Source organism: Anabrus simplex, chromosome 9, assembly GCF_040414725.1.
Source record: "Anabrus simplex isolate iqAnaSimp1 chromosome 9, ASM4041472v1, whole genome shotgun sequence".
NCBI classification, from domain to species: Eukaryota; Metazoa; Arthropoda; class Insecta; order Orthoptera; family Tettigoniidae; genus Anabrus; species Anabrus simplex.
Window position 1 is genome coordinate 122,907,383 of NC_090273.1, and position 22,702 is coordinate 122,930,084.

Consider the following 22,702-nt stretch of genomic DNA (forward strand, 5'->3'; position numbering starts at 1 on the left):
CGTTTCCAGAGGTGTTCTCTGATACTCTTGGTGTTCCTGACCTTATTGAATACAAAATTGAGGTCACGGATTCGATTCCTGTCCGTTTTCCACCATATAGGCTATCTCCACCTAAAATGAAGGCTCTGAAAGAAATCATCGATCATATGTTGAAGGATGGTATTATTAGGCCCTCTAAGTCGGCGTATTCTTCGCCTATTTTTCTAGTCCCGAAACCCCAAGGTGGCTTCAGGCCTGTCATTGATTATAGGGCTCTCAATCGGAAGGTGGTGTTGCAATCTGTGCCCCTTCCTGACCTTCATTCTTGCTTTTCATGGTTTCGTAAGGCCAAGTTCTTTACTATCTTGGACCTGAATCAGGCCTATAATCAAATTCCCCTAGCGGAAGAGTCTAAACATCTTACAGCGTTTGCCACTGATTGGAATTTGTATGAATACAACCGCGTGCCTTTCGGGCTCCCCACGGGTGCAGCTGAACTCACTAGATTGCTAGATAGGGTCTTCTCCGACATCAAATTTGAGTACTTGTATCACTACCTGGATGATGTCGTCGTATTTTCGGAAACCTTTGAAGAACATCTAGATCATCTGCGAGAAGTTCTCAATCGCCTTCGTAAGGCTGGGTTAACTGTTAAGTTGTCCAAGGTTGCCTTTGCTAAGCCCTCCATGTCATTCCTAGGGCATATTGTCTCACCTGATGGTGTTGCAGTCGATCATTCTAGAACACAGGCCATCCGTGATTTTAAACCTCCCAAGGACATCAAAGGTATCGCCAGGTTCATTGGTATGGTGAATTTCTTCAGGAAGTTTATTCCTAACTTTGCTAATAGAGAGGCGCCCTTAAAACTTCTTCGTAGGAAAGGCATCAAATTTGAGTGGGGACCTTCTCAACAAGCCGCTTTTGAAGATCTTAAATTAGCTCTCTGTAATGCCCCTGTACTTGCTATGCCTGATTTCTCAAAGAAATTCATCGTCCAAACCGACGCGTCGTCGTCGGCGGTAGCTGCAGTCCTTCTTCAAGAGACTGAACTAGGGAGGCGACCCATCGCCTATGCATCTAGAACTCTATCGGCTCAAGAAGCCAAGTATTCTATCTATGAGCTCGAAGGGTTGGCAGTCTTATTTGCCTTAGAAAAGTTCCGTCTCTATCTGGAACATGTCAAATTCGACCTGGAGACAGATAATCAAGCCTTAAGCTGGGTCTTAGGTAGGCCGCGTCGTACTGGTCGTATAGCCCGTTGGGCCATCCGTATTTCTGCCTTCCAATTCGATGTCAGGCATATCAGAGGTACCGAAAATGTTGTTGCTGATGGACTCAGCCGTATGTTTTCCAACGACGTTGAGACCCATGAACCGGTCGACAGTTCATCACCTCCCGAGTCCATACTATTTGATGGTAATGCCATCTTAACAGATGCTCCCATGCTCTTTAGGGATATCGAGAAATACCAACGTGAAGATCCGACGCTGGCTCCGATAATGGAAACCCTTTCTTCTGGGGAACATGTCGTCCCTTATGTTCTGAGGAATGGTGTTTTATGTTGCCCATCGAGGCATGATAATATGATGAAGGTTGTCGTTCCAGCTGTTCTTGTACCTATGATCTTCAAGTACTATCATGAGACCCCATTAGGCGTGCATCTTGGTATCTTTAAAACTCGTGAAAAGATTCGTGAAAGATTCATCTGGAAGGGTATGGACGGTGAAATCCGTGAACTAGTAAAGGCTTGTAAATCCTGTTTGCTTAGTGAACCAACCATGTCCACCAAGGTAGGCCTTCTCATCAAGCCCCATGGGACGCCTGTATATTGATTATGTAGGACCCTTCCCCCAGTCAAAGGGAAACGCCAACAAGTTCATCTTTGTATGCGTAGACGGTTTTACAAGATTTTCCTGGCTATTTCCGACTAAGCTGGCTACCGCTCAGTCCACCATTACTTGTCTAAATTCTATCTTTGCTTCTTTTGGTCCGTGCCAATATATTGAGTCTGATAATGCTAAGGCTTTCACATCAAATCTTTTTCGTAAATTCTGTTTTGACCTGTCCATCTCTAATGTGACGACTTCTGCTTATTACCCTCAACCATCTTTGGCTGAACGGGTTAATCGTAATCTCAGGTCCGTGCTTATTGCCTATCATCATGAAGATCATTCCAGGTGGGACACGTCCCTGCATTGGTTAGCTTTTGCTTTGAATTCGGCGGTTCATGAATCTCACAAGTTTACTCCAACTTCTTTGATGTTTAAGTTTGTTCCCAACACGCCGCTCTCTAACCTCTGGTCTCTGAGTGACATTCTACCTGAGACAATAGACCCGGACAACATTAAAGATCTTTGGAAGAAGGCTAAAGCCAATCTTAAAGTGTCTCACGAAAAGGTTAGGGAAAGATATGATCGTGGACGGAGACCCACCCATTTGAAGGTAGGTGACCAGGTGATGGTCAAGAATTTTGTTCCTGCGGGCAAGCTTGCCCCCAGATTTCATGGGCCGTGTATCATTCTCGATTTCCTTACGCCGGTTACGTTGTTATTAAGTAATCCAGCCACCGAGAGGATATTTAGGGTTCACCTGTCGCAGGTGAAACCGGTATAATTTCTGTACTAATTTGTTTCATATGATTTTGAAAGAAATATGAAGGTTATATTTTTGAGGGGTTTCAATTTTAAGGCCTTCTGCCCTTTCTATAATATTTTTTTATATTTAAGCATTTATTGTAAACCCTCCCCGCACAGTTAAACTGCCATCCTGTCCTTGCCACGGCCATTACCACGCTCCCGTCTCCTGCTCCACAACACACAGTGGCTTGCTTATGAAAAGAATTTCTCCACGCCGCTGGCCCCTCAACCTCACCACAATGAATGTACCCTACTATCATTCTGGTTCAACAAAAATTCTGCCGTCGAGCTTTAATGTTTCAGTGCTCCCGCAGCCGCGCGGCGCCGTGCCGCGACTGGGATAGAGGAAGGGCCCCCTCTACTCCAGCGAGGTCGACCTGTGCACGGCGAGCCGGAGCCCTCCTCCCGGCCAAGGCTGATGTGCGGCGCACAACCTGCTACTTGCCCGCAGCCTGTATATGTTCGCCGCGGGCGCGGCGTGCTTCAACACCTCTACTCCTCTCATAGTGCGGGCGAGCGGTATCTCAGGGTACTGGAGAGGTCCGAGCGGCCTCCTCTGGACTCAAGCAGCGGCGGCTGGCCTGGCCGTCAAAGTCATCGACAACTGATATATTTAGTCAGTTACATGGACGTTTCACATCAACAATTATTACCTTTTTGGATGTTACTGCAATATCTGGTGGACTTAGAAAATTTTCTTGTCTTTCAAGAATTTAAAGTTTTTCGTTCTGAATCCAACTTCTACAAACATAAAGACATTACTTCAACAGTTACTACAAGAATTTTTAAACTGGATCAAACCAAATATTGTTAATTTTTATAAATGCTTCTGCAATTAATCGCCATATCAACAGCATAACTTGGACCTTGTTTTCAAACAAATTTCATGTGTCACCACTGGAGGGACATTTGGGGGGGGGGGAGGTCTGTACCGGGCGGTACACCTCCACGCCGCTAATTCAAACCTTGCGCCAGTTGAAACTCCTCTGCTGGAGGAAGTCTGAACTTTATCTACTGTGTTAATTTTCAAGTTTCTCAGAAGATGTCACTACTTGGAAATTTTGGAGTTTCTGAACTGGGTCGTTTTCGATGTATTTTTGTTTTACCTGTAGTAAGAAGTGTGAACTTTCTCTTCTAGAGGACACTACTGAAGAACTACAATAGTGCACCCTAGTGCGAAGTGAAAGAACTGTTTCTTGGATAAATTTTTATTTCAAAAGTTTGTTTCTTGTTAAATTTCTTTCTGTTATTGTTTAAGTTGGCTGTATAACCCTTTCTTTCCCCTTGTTTAGAATTTAGCCAATCCCGAATTTCTTTAATTAATTTATAACCAATCAGGTGTATCTTCCCCAAAGGGGATATATTGCTTAACCCTAGCCAATAAAGTTTTTGTGGGAGGGTGTTCTCATTCCTCAAACGCGTCGAACTTTCCGCGAGAGTATATAAACTGCTGATTTTAGGGTCTCCGGGCCACTTCTGTACCATCTTTCAGTGTGTAAAGTGCATAGCAGGGGGCGGGAAGCGCCTCTTTCGTCGGGCAGCAGTTCAACAAAAAGGTAATGGCCGTTTAATAACTTCTTTTCTTGCTAGCTCAGCAGTTTAAATCTCGGGGCGGGTCCGAAACCTTTCACCATGTAACTTTCCTCTAAAATGTAAAGACACTTAGTTTCAATTCTATCTTTTTAAACTAAAAATTTGGGATAGAGAGTGCTTAACCCTCTCGAGCTCCCACTCACGTTGGTTTGAGGTGAACTTATTTTCTCAACCGTTTCTTCCTGTATAGCGTAATGTAATTTGTTTCCTTCTAAAGTCACCTCTTTAGTATGGGATTAGCCCTTGCATTAGCGGCCTAGAGCCAGTTTAGGTTTTAAACAAAATGTATTAGGAGTGGAGGTCGCCTCCTCTCAAATTGTTATTTTGGAGGTCATGTAATTAACTTTTTTCTCACTTAATAGACCTCAGTAGGTTGGGTATTTTACCCCCGTGTCTATGTCCTTAGAGGACAATTTGAAGGTGGAGTTTGGTGTGGCCTTTGATAGGCTTAAAGTTGAGAGCGAGTGGCTCTTTCTTGAAAATTGAGTATGTATGCCTCGTGGAGGCTTTTCTGTGTAATTTTGAGCAAGTGCTCCTGGGCATGAATGGGGTTTTCTGCCCCTCTATTAAATCTTGTTTTGGGGTAAAGTTAGGCTAGTTGCCCAAGAATTGTGAGTTCGGGGCTCGAAGCCCAAATCCTGTAAATACTGTAATTGTACTTTTGTTGCCTTGCTACTCTGTACCTGCCATTCTTGTTATTTCTCAATTTTGAAAAGAAAATATATCCTTGTTAAAATTTTAAATTAACTTTAATTTCGTAGCCTGAGACCTGTTCACCCCCGCACCTTCTTTCACCTCTGCTAATCCACCAAACCACGGTAACAGTAACGAGAAGTAAACAAATTGGAGGGAGTAATCAAGTATGCCTATCTGACCAGATAAAATAGTTGATAAGGGAACAAGTCAAGGAGTTAAAAAAATATGAGGAAATGATGTCCATTGGAAGTAAGGCTATATGAGATTAAGTTAAAAAGATAGGGCTTGTAAATATTTGAATTGTAAGATGTGGTTGTATAACGAGCGGTAAATAAATAGGTAAGTAAGTTAGGTCCCTGTTCAGCATAGCAGGTGAGGCCGCCTGGGCGAGGTACTGGTCATTCTCCCCAGTTGTATCCCCGACCCAAAGTCTGAAATTCCAGGACACTGTCCTTGAGGCGGTAGAGGTGGGATCCCTCGCTTAGTCCGAGGGAAAAACCGACCCTGGAGGATAAACAGATTAAGAAGAAGAAGTAAGTTAGGTAGTGATGAAGGCTTGTTAAGATATGTTAAGATATTGTAAATTTGGAAGGTTTGTGTAGTGTGATTAAGATAAAAAGAGATTAGATTGAGAGTGTTAAAGAAAGATGAAGATATTGGAGGTTTGTGAAGAGTGAAGAAGTTAATAAAGGTACAGCTTGTAAATATTGGAATTGTAAGATGTGGTGGTATATAGGGTTTGTAAATAATGATTGACTATTAAGTAAGTTAGGCAGTGGTTAAAAAGGATTGTGTCATAAGTGGATATGAACTTCAATGAACTTAAACAGAAGTACAGCAGTGTATGTAATAGCAGGTACTGAAAAAACAGTAAGTTTAAATGACAGAATAATGGGGACAGGCACTCAGCGGATGACGTAACTTTATGATGGAGTCTGCGAGTCTCAGTAGAGTGAGTCATGGTGTGTAGGTACGGAATGTTTGTAATGAAAGGTTCTCATACTCAATCAGGACAGTGGAGGCAGGTCATCAGCCTCCCTTAAGAGACGTGTTGGCAATCGCCAAGCATCTGGTTAACACCAGGGTCCATATAGCAGTTAACACTGCTTGATGGAGTTACTATTCTTATTACTCTTATGTTATTATTATTATCGTGAGCATCCTCACGATGCGATGGCTAACGTCAACTATCTGATTAGTGCCTGTCTCCGCCTTGACTAGATGGGAGGCGCTATTATTCCTTATTGTTAAGTATTTAGGCAAAGTGTAAATTGAAAGAGCTCTTTAGGTTTGTATACATTGCTATTTTTCTCCATTATATAGATCGATTAGGTTATATACTGTAAGATCTGGAGGAATATATACTAAAAAGCGCCTGTCTGGTGGCAATGATCGTCAAAGCGTTGCAGTCTAAATGGCCTGACACCGTAGTTAGCCGATTGGTCAAAACATTTTATCATCATTTTCATGTACAGTAGCTCTAGACAGTTAAAGGAAGTTAATGTATGAAGGTATTAAAATTGGGATGGGTTGACAGGCGTTATGTCTAATGTATAAGGATTGTCCAATTGGAATATAAACAGGGCAGACGGGGCAGTTGAGAGGTGGCAGCACTGTATTGTTTGTTACGTTGCTTACGTTATTATACAAGGCTGGGAAATACAAGGCCTCGCTGGTCGTGAAACTGGTTCCCGCTCGGGTTCGTGAAACGCATCGTTTTTTCCGCTAGGAGCGCTCATTTTAGTCATAAATTTGCGCAAGCCAAGTACTCATTCAAACATTCACGAGCGTGTCAAGACATATTTTTGTATTTTATGAGTTTTCGTATGCTTGTACGGTTGATTATAATTTAGTAACTGAAATTAATGACCGTATTTACGTAATGCGAATTTCGGATCATTCGTTAATAACATGGTGTACTGTAGTGGTCCTTGCTGTACATTAAGGACTTCAAAAGGATGCAGTATTTCATTTCACAGATTTTTGAAAGACGAGGAATATAAAACTAAATAGTATTTGGCAATTTCTCGTCTAGGTAATAGACTGGGATCTCAGTGGAAACCTAGTGTGCATTCCGCTCTTTGCAATAGTCATTTTAAAGATTCAAATTAGTGTAAACACAGCACTATAAAACCTATTTTCGAATGTCATTCAATCTGTATTTCATGTTTTTTTCCGGACACAAACAAACAATCACATAGAGTAAGACCACATAAGAGGAAGGCTACAGAAGTGGGAAATGAAACTAAATTCTACAAGAACATTTAACTTCATGTAGAACCAACCACATCTGCAGCCAGCAAAGAGAAGGACCCTCCACCTGTAATTATCAGTGAACCATTATAATAAAACTACGGCATAGAGTGTTCTATTAAACTATACAGCACTAAATTAGGTTTGAAATTGAAAAACAAAATGAAACAAACAGGACTTCTAATGAAGCAGACAAATATGATTACCACTTTAAAAGCAAGGATGCATGAACTCAAAAAATGGAATAATGAAGCTCCCATCTAGCGGCGAGGATAGGAATTGTGCCGGCTGCCGAAGCCTGTCGCACTCCTCTGGGGCAATGATTAATGTCTGACAGATGAAATGAAATTATATTGGAGAGTGCTGCTGGAATGAAAGATAATAGGGAAAACCGGAGTACCCGAAGAAATTCTGTCCCACCTCCGCTTTGTCCAGATCAAATCTCACATGAACTGACGGGGATTTGAACCATGGTACCCAGTGGCAGGCGCGCTGCCGCATGACCCACGGGGTATCAAGTGTACGAATTCTTTTAGCTCTCTTTTATAGTGCAGTCTTCGTCACATCGTTTTCTCACATTTACTAGGAGTATAATTCATCTAGCATAGTTTGGGTATCTAACACTGTCTAGGGTCAGAATCACTTGCTTTCTTATCTAGTAAATACATTTTGGGATTTGGCTATGAGTTTGGTCAGCTCTGGCTTGAAAGAAAATAATGTACTATCCTTGTCCCAAGAAGAAACACGAGATTGAAGCGCTGTACAGTATGTAAAATTGTAAGTCATATCAGAACAGAAAAATATATCATGATCTTGAAAACATTTTGGAATTACAAATGTACGTTTCATAATTTTATTGCTTACGAGGAAACACATACATGTGTTACACTCGGATTCGGTTGAAATTCGGTAGAAATATTCATGGGAGGCAGTAGAATGCTAAGGTGAAACCTTCATGTGCCCAGCGCAAGTTTAAACGCTAAAATCGAACAAATAAACAGTCGTAAAATTAGAAGTGCCGCGGGAGTTTTGAGATGTGACGGAGAGGTAGGGAGGAGCGGAGCAGCGGACGTGAGCCAACCGGGCTGTGTCGAGCTCCGCCAGCAGCCAGGCAGCGTGCCCCGTAACTTCCGGATCAGATGTGCAAAACGTAAATATGAAAACAGCACATGAAACAAGTGTAGAACGGACGATGTTTGAACAACGATGCCAATAAGGTTTAAAAAATTACAACGAGTAACAAGAACCCGGGCGTGAATTTTAAAACCTTATTGGCATCGTTGTTCAAACATCCTCCTTTGTACACTTGTTTCATGTGCTGTTTTCATATTTACGTTTTACACATCTGATCGGAAGTTAAGAGGAACGCGCTAACTATACGCTGCCTGGCTGCTGGCGCAGTCCGTTACAGCCCGGTTGGCTCAGTCCGCTGCTTCGCTCCTCCCTACCTCTCCGCCACACCCCGATACTCCCGCGGCACTTCTAATTTTACGACTATTTATTTGTTCAATTATGGCGTTTAAACTTGTGCTGGGCTCATGCAGTTTTCACCTTAGTATTCTACTGCCTCCCATGAATATTCCTACCAAATTTCAACCGAATCCGAGTGTAACACATGTATGTGTTCCCTCGTTAATCACTTTTGACTAGTTTCTTTCTATTAAAGCCCAAACTCATCCTCTGGGAATATTTTAATAAAGAGCTCTTAGATATTTATCTTCGACTGCAAGTACGTATTCATAAATAGAAATATATATGTAAACATATGATATTCACTTGAATCACATCAAAAGTTGTATGATTATGATGTTCCCTCCCTCCGCTGATATGTAAATGACTGATGTGTTACTCTGTAAATAGGCAATGTGTAAGTAGGGTCAATGAGGAGTGCTAAACGTCCATAGATTAGAGATGCGGAAAGTTGTTCTTTTTTGGAACAGTTGCGGTTGTTCCTGTTCCGGAAAAATACTATGTTCTGTATACCAGTTCCAAAATAACAATCAAAGGTTTAGGCAGTGGGGAATTAGAAAATACCAACGAACTTCATAAATGTTAACTCGAAGATTGTTTCCTTACTGCTAGTTTCATGCTTTACCTTTAATGTCTCCACAAAACGCTAAAACATGGTTTTATCAACCCAAATTTGTTATTAATGAAACATGAAAAAGTTCAGGTTTAATCTGTTGTTAAATGTTTTCTTTTTCAGGTATTTTATATGTTTTATTTAATTATAAATTGGTTTCGATAGACAGCGAGAATTCATACGAACAAATATTACAAAGTGTCGTACGTACTTACCGTAGATTCGCTGTCTGTCAATATGCTGACTAAGGCCTCTTACAGTTTCATATTTCCTGCGTTCCCCTCCCCTACACTTGATGCTCCATTGCTGGTCATCGCAGCCAATTCTGAGCCAATAACTAGTTTAAAAAATATCTAAACCAGTATAGAGTTCTTCTGGAGTCGGAACAAACAGCCAACCAGCGGAACATGTGCGATTCTCAAACACTTAAGGCCAATCAAGACCGTTGGAGTCGGTCTTGGACCAATCCAGCTGAGTGGACGCGATGCGGAATACTGTTGTTTCGGAGCAGTATTTTGCTAGACCAGTCTTGCTGAAGTGCAGACGATGCGGAATACTGTTGTTTCGGAACAGTATGTTGCTAGACCAGTCTTGCTGAAGTGCAGACGATGCGGAATACTGTTGTTTCGGAGCAGTATTTTGCTAGACCAGTCTTGCTGAAGTGCAGACGATGCGGAATACTGTTGTTTCGGAGCAGTATTTTGCTAGACCAGTCTTGCTGAAGTGCAGACGATGCGGAATACTGTTGTTTCGGAACAGTATGTTGCTAGACCAGTCTTGCTGAAGTGCAGACAATGCGGAATACTGTTGTTTCGGAGGATATTTTGCTAGACCAGTCTTGCTGAAGTGCAGACGATGCGGAATACTGTTGTTTCGGAGCAGTATTTTGCTAGACCAGTCTTGCTGAAGTGCAGACAATGCGGAATACTGTTGTTTCGGAGGATATTTTGATAGACCAGTCTTGCTTAAGTACAGGCGATGCGGAATAATGTTGTTTCGGAACAGTATGTTGCTAGACCAGTTTTGCTGAAGTGCAGACGATGCGGAATACTGTTGTTTCGGAGGATATTTTGCTAGACCAGTTTTGCTGAAGTGCAGACGATGCGGTGTACTGTTGTTTCGGAGCAGTATTTTGCTAGACCAGTCTCGTTGGAGTGCAGACGATAAGGAAAACTGTTGTTTCGGAACAGGATGTTGCTAGACCAATCTCGCTGAAGTTCAGGCGATGCGGAATACTGTTGTTTCGGAACAGTTTGTTGTTAGACCAGTCTTGCTGGAGTGCAGGCGATACGGAACACCTCTTTCGGAACAGGATGTTGCTAGACCAATCTCGCTGAAGTGCAGGCGATGCGGAATACTGTTGTTTCGGAACAGTTTGTTGCTAGACCAATCTCGCTGGAGTGCAGGCGATAAGGAAAACTGTTGTTTCGGAACAGTATGTTGCTAGACCAGTCTCGCCGGAGTGCAGGCGATACGGAACACTTCTTTCGGAACAGGATGTTGCTAGACCAATCTCGCTGGAGTGCAGGCGATACGGAACACTTCTTTCGGAACAGGATGTTACTAGACCAATCTCACTGAAGTGCAGGCGATACGGAACACTTCTTTCGGAACAGGATGTTCCGGCGTACTGTTCATTTAACGAACAGTTCCCAGTCCGGAACAGTTCCAAAATAACTGTTGTTACGTTTTGCCCATCTCTGCCATAGATTATAAGATTGCATTTCATTCCAATTATACCTAGAGTGTGAAGTAAATCATACAGGTACAGAGCGAGTTGGATACGCGGTTCGAAGCGTGTACATGCTAACTTGCACTCAGGAGATAGTGGGTTCGAACTTCACTGTCGGCAGCCCTGAACAGTATTTTCGTCCGTTTCCCATTTTCACACCAGGCAAATGCTGGGTTTGCATTTTAATTAAGGCCACGTTCATTTCCATCCCGGTCCTACTAGACCTGTCCCATCCCATCAATTTCGTAGGACCTATCTGAGTCTGAAAGAAAGTCGTATGTTTTAATACAGAACTAGAGGATCAGTGCTACTCCTCAGTATTCGTTATAAATAGGTCAGATAACTCGCCTGTCGTAGTCATATTGTTTTGCCTGCCCTTTTCAATGGTTTTGTGAACATTTGCGTTGTGGTACGCCACAGTTCGTAGTAAGAATTCAACCATTCTGACGTCATCATGACGTCTGTTTGCTAGGGGCTTTACGTCGCACCGACACAGATAGGTCTTATGGCGACGATGGGATAGGAAAGGCCTAGGAGTTGGAAGGAAGCGGCCGTGGCCTTAATTAAGGTACAGCCCCAGCATTTGCCTGGTGTGAAAATGGGAAACCACGGAAAACCATCTTCAGGGCTGCCGATAGTGGGATTCGAACCTACTATCTCCCGGATGCAAGCTCACAGCCGCGCGCCTCTACGCGCACGGCCAACTCGCCCGGTGACGTCTGTTTGGTAAAGGTGTATCCATGTAGTCGCATTCTTTATCTGCAGTTCTTGATGTAAACCTTGGTACTGTGTTGTAGAAGGCAAAGACATTTTAATCGCAGTTCTTCTATATAGAACGGTTGTCTTGTGAGTTCATAGGTTAGTCTCAAGGAGCGTTTCTTTCCAGGTAGAGCACACTTTCTAGTATAGCTAGGTTATCCTTGGATAGATCTCCCAGGAAAGTATGTAAGGCATATGTCACGATAGGGTCTGTTTGCACGTAGACTGTTTTCCCCTTAGTAGTATGTAAGTTATTAGGAACACTCTGCCATCTGTTGAATATATTTGGAAGCTGAGCAAGGTTAGAGAATCAAAGAGTATCGAGCAGGGAATAGTATTAATCCATGATCAGAGGAAGTGTATACCCTCTGGCTTGACAGGTAATAATCAAACATGGCTGCATGCAGTGACATTACAAAGGATGAAAATGGCATATATCAGAATATTAATGAAAGCATTAGTCCCTTAGTAAACTGCTAAGTACAGAATGTATTTCAGATTGGGGTAAGACTTCGTCTCCAATTATTATTAGAGTAATCATGAAATGAGTTGTTTTATGATTACTCAAATTTGGCTGAATTTTTAGAACTATCAATGTCTTATGATTCACCGCCAGGTAATTCCGGAGAGAATAGAACACAAACGAAGCAAGTCCGGTCCAGTAGAACGGATTAGCCAAAGCCGCTTTCAGCAAACATTTTAATGTAGAGATAACGTAGACGTCACGCATGGGTTTTGAACAATTCATAAAGATACACTTAAGAAAATGGAAATTGCAACACCATGAAGCCATTCGTCGTTTGTGTTGATTTTCAAGATGTGGAACGATGCCATGTAGGTATGTAAACGATCAAAGTTTCAGACCCATTTGATTGTTGTTACAGGTCTACCCACGTGATTGGTCGCGGAGGAATCAACTCCAGTATACGGAATCTGGTGTAGTGTAGTTGACTTGCAGTCTGTGCAGTGAAATGTTCCCCGTCAAACATGCCTCGACGACAGAGAAGAGCACGCTATCAAGAACTTACTGTCGCCGTTTGAGAGGGCTCGGATAATTGGGCTGTGTGAGACTGGATTATCACTAAGGACTGCCGCTGCACGTATTGGCCGACAGGCGTCTACGGTACAACGTGTATGGCAGCAGTGGTCAAATGAAGGTACCCACACTCGTAGACCTGGCACAGGCCCAGCACGACAGACAACTGTGAGAGAGGATCGCCGCATCATTTGGATGGCTCGGATGGAACCCCATGCAACAGCAGCGCAAATTCGAGCAGCTGTGGCACCCCACGTTACACAACAAACAGTAGGTAATCGCCTGCGTGCAGCTGGCTTACGAGCCCGTGTCCCTGCAGAAGGTGTTCCATTGACCTCACAACAGCGACGTGTAAGGCTGGCCTGGTGCCGAGAAAGATCGACGTGGGTCGACGAATGGAATAGGGTCGTCTTTAGTGATGAATCGCGCTTCTGTCTTACCCGCAGTGATCGCCGGAATCGTGTGCGCCGACGTACCGAGGAGAGGGGTCTCCCAGATCTTATTGTCAAGAGGCACACAGGGCCAACACCAAGCATTATGGTCTGGGGAGCTATTGGCTTTAATGTGAAATCACAATTAGTACTTGTTGAGGGCACTACGACTGCTCGACAGTACGTTAATAGAGTACTCAATCCAGTGCTTGTCCCTATGATGGCGAACATTGCTAATGGGATGTTTTAGCAGGACAATGGCCGGGTTCACACTGCATGCATCTCCAGAGAAGCTCTCCGCGACATCACAACCTTAGAATGGCCCGCCAGATCCCCGGACCTCAGTCCTATTGAGCATGTGTGGGACATGATCGGTCGACAAGTGGCCAACCGTCCTCAGCCACCCCCAACTCTGAAATAACTGACCCGTGCAGTGCAGCAAGCATGGGCCACAATTCCTCAGGAAGCGATTCAGGGCCTTATTGACTCCATGCCTCGACGAATTCATCAATGTATTGCAGCTCGTGGTGACACATCCTGTATTGATTGTTGTCCAAACTTGCGGCCAGAGGGACCTGAACACTCGTCTTGCATGTTCAATTGCAGCAATGTAGCACAACTCCTTCTGGGTGTTGCAATTTCCATTTTCTTCAGTGTACGTTCTTTAATGTAATGCCTATATTTTTGCCACAGTGGTAACATGCATGCTTTGGAAATCTGTGCAGACTACTTGAGAAACATTATGAAAGGACTAATGTTATGTGGCACTTTATCTTATGCGTGACTTCTCCAGCCATCCTGTGTATATATATATTTTGCTAGTGGCTTTACGTCGCACCGACGCAGATAGGTGTTATGCCGACGATGGGATAGGAAAGGTCTAGGAGTTTGAAGGAAGCAGCCGTGGCCTTAAGGTACAGCCCCAGCATTTGCCTGGTGTGAAAATGGGAAACCGCGGAAAATCACCTTTAGGGCTGCCGACAGTGGGATTCGAATCCACTATCTTCCAGATGCAAACTCACAGCCGCGCGCCTCTAACCGCACGGCCAACTCGCCCGGTCCTGTACATATGTGAGTTACTCGGAAAATGCAAGCTACAAGTTACTTAGGTATCTACGCGTACTGTTGTATGTAAAGTAATCAATGTTACTATTTATATGTTGCAGAAATTCCAGTGGATCGACCAAGTATAACCGGTGTTCGAGCCCGGTATCGTCTAGGAGAAGAGCTTCAATGCAACTGTTCCTCGTCGTGGTCAAGACCTGCGGCCAAGCTGACGTGGCTGGTCAATGATGAACAGGTGAGTCAACTTAGAAATAAATATAAAAGACGGATGAGAAGCTAAGCTTCAAAAATTCACAATATTAAATGAAAACCGAAGAAAATAACAATATAAAGCGATATATATGACAGTAACCCTCAGTATACAGAGCAATGCGTGAATTGGCTTGCAAATAATATTGAGTAAATGCATTCGTACGTGTCGCGTGTTCCTATTTAGCGAATATATACAAAAATACTAAACAGTACTTCGGAAATTCCTTACAAACTTCCTAGTATCCTCATAACTAAGATAATGGTCAATTTTTAATAGTTTCTAGTTGGGTCCATTTTAGGAGTTTCTAGTTTATCCTCCTCTTTAAAATTCTTCTATCGCTTTTTGCACAGCTGTGGGGTAGCGCATGTAGATTCGAGCATGTTTTGCGTCCGGATACCCTTCGTGACGCCAACCTCATTTGGAGGGATGTAATCACTACTGCGTGTTCCTGTGGTGGTTGGTAGTGTAGTGTGTTGTCTGAATATGAAGTGGAGAGTGATGGAGCAGACACAAACATCTAGTCTCCAAGCTAGAGGAATTAATCATAAGCTATTAAATATCCACGACCCGACCGGGAATCGTACCCGATACCCTCTGAACTAGAGGGTAATACGGTGACCATTTAGCCAAGGAGTTGGAGTTTTTAATGTATTTAATGAGAATGTTTACTATTTTCTTTGCTTCACTATAAATAATTTCGTCCTGTTCTGTTGGTCGTGTTGTGATTTCAGAAAACTGATCGTAGAATGAGTTCTCACTTCAGGGTATTTAAAAGTTTTAATCTCATAGCTCACAGTTTACGTGGATCATTTACTAGAAAGTATGAAATAGTGCGAAGGGATTCAATTGGATATAAATATAGTAAGTAGTGGCCCTGGGCTGACGACTTGTGTTAATAACAGACTGTTTTAGAAAGCCTGCAACGTAATATATAGTCTAACCTGAAATGAAATGCAGTGCATATTATATAACAGTCAGCATTTTCAAAATTAAAATTATCTCAATATGGAAGAAACCTAAGAGTTTCGAACATGAGTTAGGGAACATCTGGATAAGTTCAAATATTGGGGATGTATTTTCTCCCGAATTTGTAATATATTAAGCGAAATCGGATCGAGATATGGAAAGCTAGAACAGTTAACGAACAGTACCCGTTGTGGGTGGGGGACAAAGAAGATGAATCCGCTCGCGGTATACCCTGCCTGTCGTAAGAGGCGACTAAAAGGGGCGACCAAGGGATTATGACATTAGAACCATGAGGTTACTTGTGATTAGTACCATTACGTACGGAACACCATAGGTCTGCGTTATTTGCGAGGAAAACCATTGGTCTACATTACCAAGGAACAGTACCATTATGCGAGGGACACTACGTATGTAGGTGTTACTTGTGATAAGTATCATCGTGTGTATTCCACCGACACGGGGTGCTCGGTTGCATAGACAAGTATCTAGCGAGAGTATGTGCCGAGCGATGCACACGACTGTATAGGTTCCACTGTGTTCAGGATGGGCCTGCGTTACCTAATGTATGAGGCACACCATGGGTCTGTGTTGCCTGAGATTAATACCACTATATGAGGAACACCATAGCTCTGCTTTTACCAGTGATTAGTACTATTATGAGGGGCCGGTGATGTGGATTTTGGACGTCCTTTAGGCAATAAGCATCATCCCAGTAAATAAGATAACGTGAACTGAATCCACTGAATGTTTTGTTTAACGATCACTTTTTAATCATCATTGGTTTTGGATTCTAGTCAGTTTTTAAGTTTGAATTTTCATTTCTTTGCACTTCGTACCATTAGGGGCCAATGACCTACCTATTAGGCCCCTTTAAACAACAAACATCATCATCAATTTACCAAGGGAGTTGTTTGATAAACTTTCTACTTTTTTGAAGTCATTTAAGGAAAGGCGCTGATATAATTTAAGAAAATACTAGCTGAACAACTGATAGGGAATGTACCAGCTGGAAGATAGCTCCAAATACACATCAGTGGTGATTGCTTGTTTGATTGATCAACTAGAGAAATAACATAACGGAATTTCCTTAAGAGTACCATTTTAAAATGACTTTGTAAAATACAGGGAAGGGGGCAACACTATATCTTTGTTCGAAAGGAAAACCTTGTCGACCGGGAACGATGGGAAATTTTACATTTAGGATATCCGCAGTGCTTCTTACTCAGAATATAAGGATGGTTCTTGGAAGATGGGAATTATATTTCACGAAATGGTCATCTTTAGAGTTTATAAAACTACCGAAGCAGACTGTCAATTTGCATCATAAGAAGCGAACGAAGAACTTGTCACTGTTCTCATTTCAGAGGTTCACTCCATCTTAACCATTAGCGCACTTTTCTGGTGTGCTAAATGTTTCAGGACGACCAGATGCGTATCCACTCATCAATGACTTATACGGAATATTACGACTTACATAACGCTGCACATGTGAACTAGAAGCTGTTTGAGATTTTCAGTGCTATCAACAGTTCTATGCTTTTCTGACCTCTAACAGAGATCGTTTCTCATGAGTATTTCTGGAGAAATGATACAGTATGGCGCAATTACAAACATGTCTGAACATCAAAATGCGTCGTTAAAACATCCATGGTGACGACGGCTACACGTGACTTATCCCTTGTCGTAATTCGGGGCATGAGTAAAGAATCAATTTTCCGGTTAAATAATAATAATAATAAGAAGAAGAAGAGAAGAAGAAGAAGAAGAAGAAGAAGAAGAAGAAGAAGTAGAAGAAGAAAACGACTACGACTAGGTGGCATCTACCGTGAATAGGAAACGACTTGTTACTGTAGTGGAGGATAGTGTTACGTGCTGTGTGAGTTGCAGGAATGTTAGGACAGTACAAACACGCAGTCCCCGAGCCAGGTGAATTAATCCATTTACGATTAAAATCTCCGACCCGACCGGTGATCGAACCCGGGGCCCTCAGAAGCGAAGCAGACTATACTCACGATTCAAGCAGGGAATCGCACTCGGGTGAAAGGACCCATTTAGGAATGTCCTCGAATGACGAGAAGTGATAGTCATGTTTTTAATCCTTGTGACAATTTACAAGAACGTGAAGGTGCACATTCTCAACACATGCTGTACCGATGGAGCTGCATAGACTACGCCAGGGCCTCTCTGAGTGCATACACCGGTGCATTGCACAGCGCAAAAGACGGCTTCACAAGTTTGACCAGAGTGCAGACCCCCACTCCTAGATTTTGAGCAATAGCGCTGTGTCTCTCTTTCCCTAAACCTGTCTCACTCGCTCCACCTGTCTCCCCCTTCCTCACTTCCTCCGCAGCGCTCCACATCCGAGCCGAATTGAGTCGAGCTTAGCCTTGTCACCCTGAGACAAAACGCTGGCCCGAACGCAGCCGAGTCGGACCGATGCATGATGCACAGAACCTCTGCGCCTCGGTTTGCACGCGTGAGATTTTGGGCGTTTGAGAGGCCCATGTGTTACTACCGTCACATTGTAGTTAATCATGGCTTATCTCGATATTAAGAACATGTACTTCAGTACTTTTATTTAACTATAGGATATAACGACCCTGAAGTTTGTTTCTAGTTGTTGCTAAAAATGTCGTATCTGTAAGTTTTAGGCTGCACTCTTGCATGGTTAATTATCAGATTACAGTTAAAATTGAAAAAAATTGAAATAAGAACTGTATTTGAGGAGTAGATCATTCAGAAATTTCATTGGTTTCGCTTGAAAAGTAGGTCCATTGATCGAAAAATTATTTGTTCTTTGCGGCTCAAACTATCTAAATAAACATTCCTCAACATCTTTGTGTTCGGATGATCTGGCCCGCTTGATTATAAACACTTTTCTTCTAAAAGAGACTTATTTTAGGTCTATCCTTTCAAATTGTAGAAATCGTTGAGTGTGATACATCGTATTCCTTTGTGATGCTGACGTCTGTTTCCCCATTTACTAACCGCCATAATATGTGTGACCTTTCTTCAGTATTAAACACTTTCCCCTTTTATTTTGTGACAACTTGACAGCGATGCTTGCCTGGACTGTTTAACAAACAGACTGATTTTAAATCTACAACAATAAGCGTTACATTGTTTTCACCAATCCCCAAATACCTGACAAAATAGATCAACATCGTACTATAATTCATTTCTTATGAGTTTCGACTTAAGAGTTAAGGGCTGTCTTCTGCCGGAGGCTAAGTGAATTAATAAACAGCCAACACGGCCGACTGGATCGCTCGCTGCGCTCCTTACACCGGCCTTGACAATCGCTTGTGAAGCCCAGTATAAAGCTGTAATTGGAAAATTTCAACATAATGCCGCTGGAGCGCTGGTCACCTAAGTCACTAACAGGAAGCTGTATGCCGCAAATTATATTTTCAGTTTCATTTATATTATTTTTCTGCGGTAAGTGTTTATAATGTGTTGTAATGAGGTGTTTGTTAGCTTGTTATTGAGAGTTTATAGTTCTGAGCTAATTAGTTTATTTTTAATTGTGTAATGTGGTGATATGGTTTTTCAAATATTGTGTTTACAAAATGTTGGAGTATATGATATTGTTGTGCGCCTTTTAGTACTTCGAACAAAAACTTTCTATAAACGAGAACAAATTTAATGAGTGGCTCAAAGTAATTTCTCAACACAACTTTGTCGTAAACAAGAATTCTAATTTATGCGCTAATTCATTTTTTAATTGTATAGTAATATGTTTTTCTTTAACTGTGATTGGAAGTATTCGGACATGTATTGCTGTGTGCCTTTTCGTAATTCAAACAGGAAAAACGAGCAAAGGGACACTATCATTCACGAATTCCCTGTAGACCAGGACAAATCTAAGGAGTGGATCAATGCAATTTCTCGCGATAACTTTGTCCCTAACACTAATTATGCTACTTCTGTTGTCTGTAGCCATCATTTCAAAGAGCATGACTATTGATTTGTAGGCAGAAGTAGAAGAGTACTAAAAAGGTTCTGTATCATCAATGTTCCCCAACTATCCTAGTAAAGGTAATTAATTCCAAGAGTCCTAGAAGAAAAATTGCTAGAACCGCACCACCCAAGAAACGCAAAAGATTTGAACCTGCTTACCTTTCTCAAAATCCTGATGCAAGCAGTTCAACAGTCAATAACGAAGGTACAGGAAAGTTTTCAAATTTCAGTTTTATTGTAGAACAACTAGCATACAGTGAAGATATGCTTGAAGCAGAAATAGCATTACAAGCACAAGTATGACCGAAACACCTAAGTTTGTACTATAGCTCCCTACAACCATCCTTGAATTGGCACGTTCATCTTAGTTTCCCGTTTTTATTTTTGGGTATTTCTTACCCCTAAATTTTCTTTAATTGAATAATCCTTTAGGCGGAGTCATATTTGCCACAAGACAGCAGCACAACACATTTTTATCCAACATAATCTGAACTTTAACATTTAAACACTGACAAGTAGCAACCGTTACTGTTATGAGAGTAAGACCAACGTGTTACCTGTGCAATGAAAATATTACGAATTATTTACTGAGAATACTTTTCTCTCACTGAATTTTTATTTAAAATTCTATGAAATGGCGTATGGATTTTAGTGCCGGGAGTGCCCGAAGAAAAGTTCGGCTCGCCAGATGCAGATGTATTGATTTGACTCCCGTAGGCGACATGCGCGTCGTGATGAGGATGAAATGATGATGAAGACGAGATATACACCCAACCCCCGTGCCAGAGAAATTAACCAATTATGGTTAAAATTCCCGATCCTGCCGGGAACCGAACCCGGGACCCCTGTGACCAAATGCCATCACGCTAACCATTTAGCTATGGAGCCGGACTAAAATTCTATTACAAGGTATGAATGAAATATAATCTGAAACTATATGTTGACATTAAAATCGAAACAAGTTTGAGTCAAAATATTTATGTTATCCATACACCGAATATTTAAATAGAAAAAATAAGACTTTTAAGTTTTGACCACGCCCTCGTCCTGGCAGCAACACTTGAAGAATTTTAAAGCTCGAATTGAACAATGACTTTTAATCTCACGATGGACATCAGAAGACAAAGGTATTGTGATACGTTCTGCTATGTACCTAAACGCTATGGATAATAAAAGTGATTATTCCTCACAGTTAACGAACGTCAGTTCGATTACTCCATCTCCCCGCAGTTTCATTTCACGGCATTATTTTGACAAATATCAACGAAAGTAGCCTTTAGGATTAATCATGTTTAACAGTACCGGTATTAGTCAATGTAACATACTCCTTCATTCTTCTAAATTAAGGTAAATCGGCAATCAAAGTGAATATCAGAACATCAGCCGGACTACTCCATCTCTCCGCAGTTTCATTTCACGACATTATTTTGGCAAATATCAACGGAAGTAACCTTTAGGATTAATCATTTTAACAGTATGAACCTATGTAACATTCTATATACGATAAATCGGCAATCAATTTCAATCAATATCTTTTTCATAGAGGAGTGTGCATTTCTACCGCAAAAAACTTAGGCCACCAGTGCCACGTATCGAGCTATGAAACTACTCCGATTACAATGCGTGGACCCGATCATCAAGGCCGGAAAGGATCTAGCTAGAGCGACGCATCACGTCGGGCGTGCAGCCAATCATAGGCAGCCGATCGTTCTGTTAGAGCGCGTTAGACTCCAGTTCCGGTTACCAGTGTTGTCGATCTGTTATTTCCTGTAACCACGTGCTATCAGCTGTGTATTGTATTGTGCTCAGTTTTTCCGTGGTCTTTGTCAGTTCACTCGGTAATTTTTGACAAAGCACCAACACTGGCGGCTAGAAATAACGAGTTGATTGAGCGGTTGAAGGAGGACAATATTTGGGTTCACGATAACGTAAGGAATGGGGGAAACTCGCGCACCTTGTGAAACAAAAAGCCCTAGTACCAAGTTTAAGAGGTGGATGAAATAGCCAGGAGAGTGAAACCTCAACAGACGATGACGATGCCGATAACGACTCAGAAACGAGTGATGCATACCATTTTTAGGATTTTTTCCCTTCCTTAAGAGAAATTGATTCTATCAGCAACGCGAGCTCTTCTAGATGGTGGGTAGAAATTTTTTTTTCGTTTTCTCGTGTTTCATCTGTTCAATTATTGATCTTTTTTTATCTGATAGCAAAGCAAAGCAAAATCACCTCCGTACGGGCCATGGAGGAGTGGAAGGTAAAGGCTTCCACCATTGTTAACCTCGGCACGTGATGGGGTAGAGTGGTTAGCTCTACGCCCTGCCACCTTTGCCTCCAGGAATCAACCTGGTACTCATTTTTGGTGTAGGCTGATTGAACCTCAGGGCCATATGCACCTCCGGAAGTGGAAATCTCGTTTCTTAAATTTTACGACTTCCTGACGTGGATTCGAACCCACGTCCTTCCGGGCGAACCGAGCACGCTTTTACCGCCTCGGCCAGGCAGCCCCTTTAAGCTGATAGCCTTATCCTAAATATATTATGTGTTAGTGTTTATCTTATGTGAGTTATGCAAAGAATAATTGATTCTGGACTTATATTCGAGTATATACATTTCCGTTCGTATTGTGTGTCGTGAATGAGCTGTTTGTAATCGTAACAATTTGGCACCAATGTCTGACTTCCGGTTAACTGTCAAGTCGAAACTCATAGAAACAGAACTAAAAGTGATTTTTAAAATATATTGTTTATATAGGACTTAGACGGGACCGTTAGTTTTCGCCGTCATGTCCAATGCATGTTGTTGCGATAGCAATAAACGATTTCCACTGTATTTGCTTTACGTTGCACCGCCACAGATAGGACTTACGGCTACGATGGAGCAGGAAAGGGCTGGGAATGGAAAGGAAGCGAGCATGGCCATAATTAAGGTACTGCCCCAGCATTTTCCTGATGTGAAAATGGGAAACCAGAGAAAACCATCTTTTGTGCTGCCGGCAGTGGGCCTAGAACCCACTATCTCCCCCAATGTAAGATGGTAGATACGCAACCCTTGTTGCGCAGCTAACTCGCCCGGTGAGAGAAAACTACTCTTCCTTTACGGACGAGAATGAAAGGCTATATGAATATGGATCAATTTTGCTCTACTTCAAGTTAGTAACGCTTGAACGGACCTTCTCTGGGAAGTTAATAAAGCGTGGACCAGGATTAAAACTCTTGATTGGTTTCCTAGGTTATCCAAATAGAAGTACGAACTCTGTG

The 22,702-nt window shown here is 42.2% G+C and overlaps 1 protein-coding gene across 3 annotated transcripts in view; it reads left to right on the forward strand.

Moving 5' to 3' along the window:
* The window catches only part of LOC136881008 (cell adhesion molecule 1), a 415,404-nt gene that overhangs the window by 381,490 nt on the left and 11,212 nt on the right, over positions 1-22,702 (forward strand). For all 3 annotated transcript variants that reach the window (XM_067153585.2, XM_067153586.2, XM_067153588.2), the window contains one exon: positions 14,365-14,498. In XM_067153585.2, the coding sequence (XP_067009686.2) occupies positions 14,365-14,498 (134 nt within the window). The remainder of the gene's footprint in view (positions 1-14,364; positions 14,499-22,702) is intronic.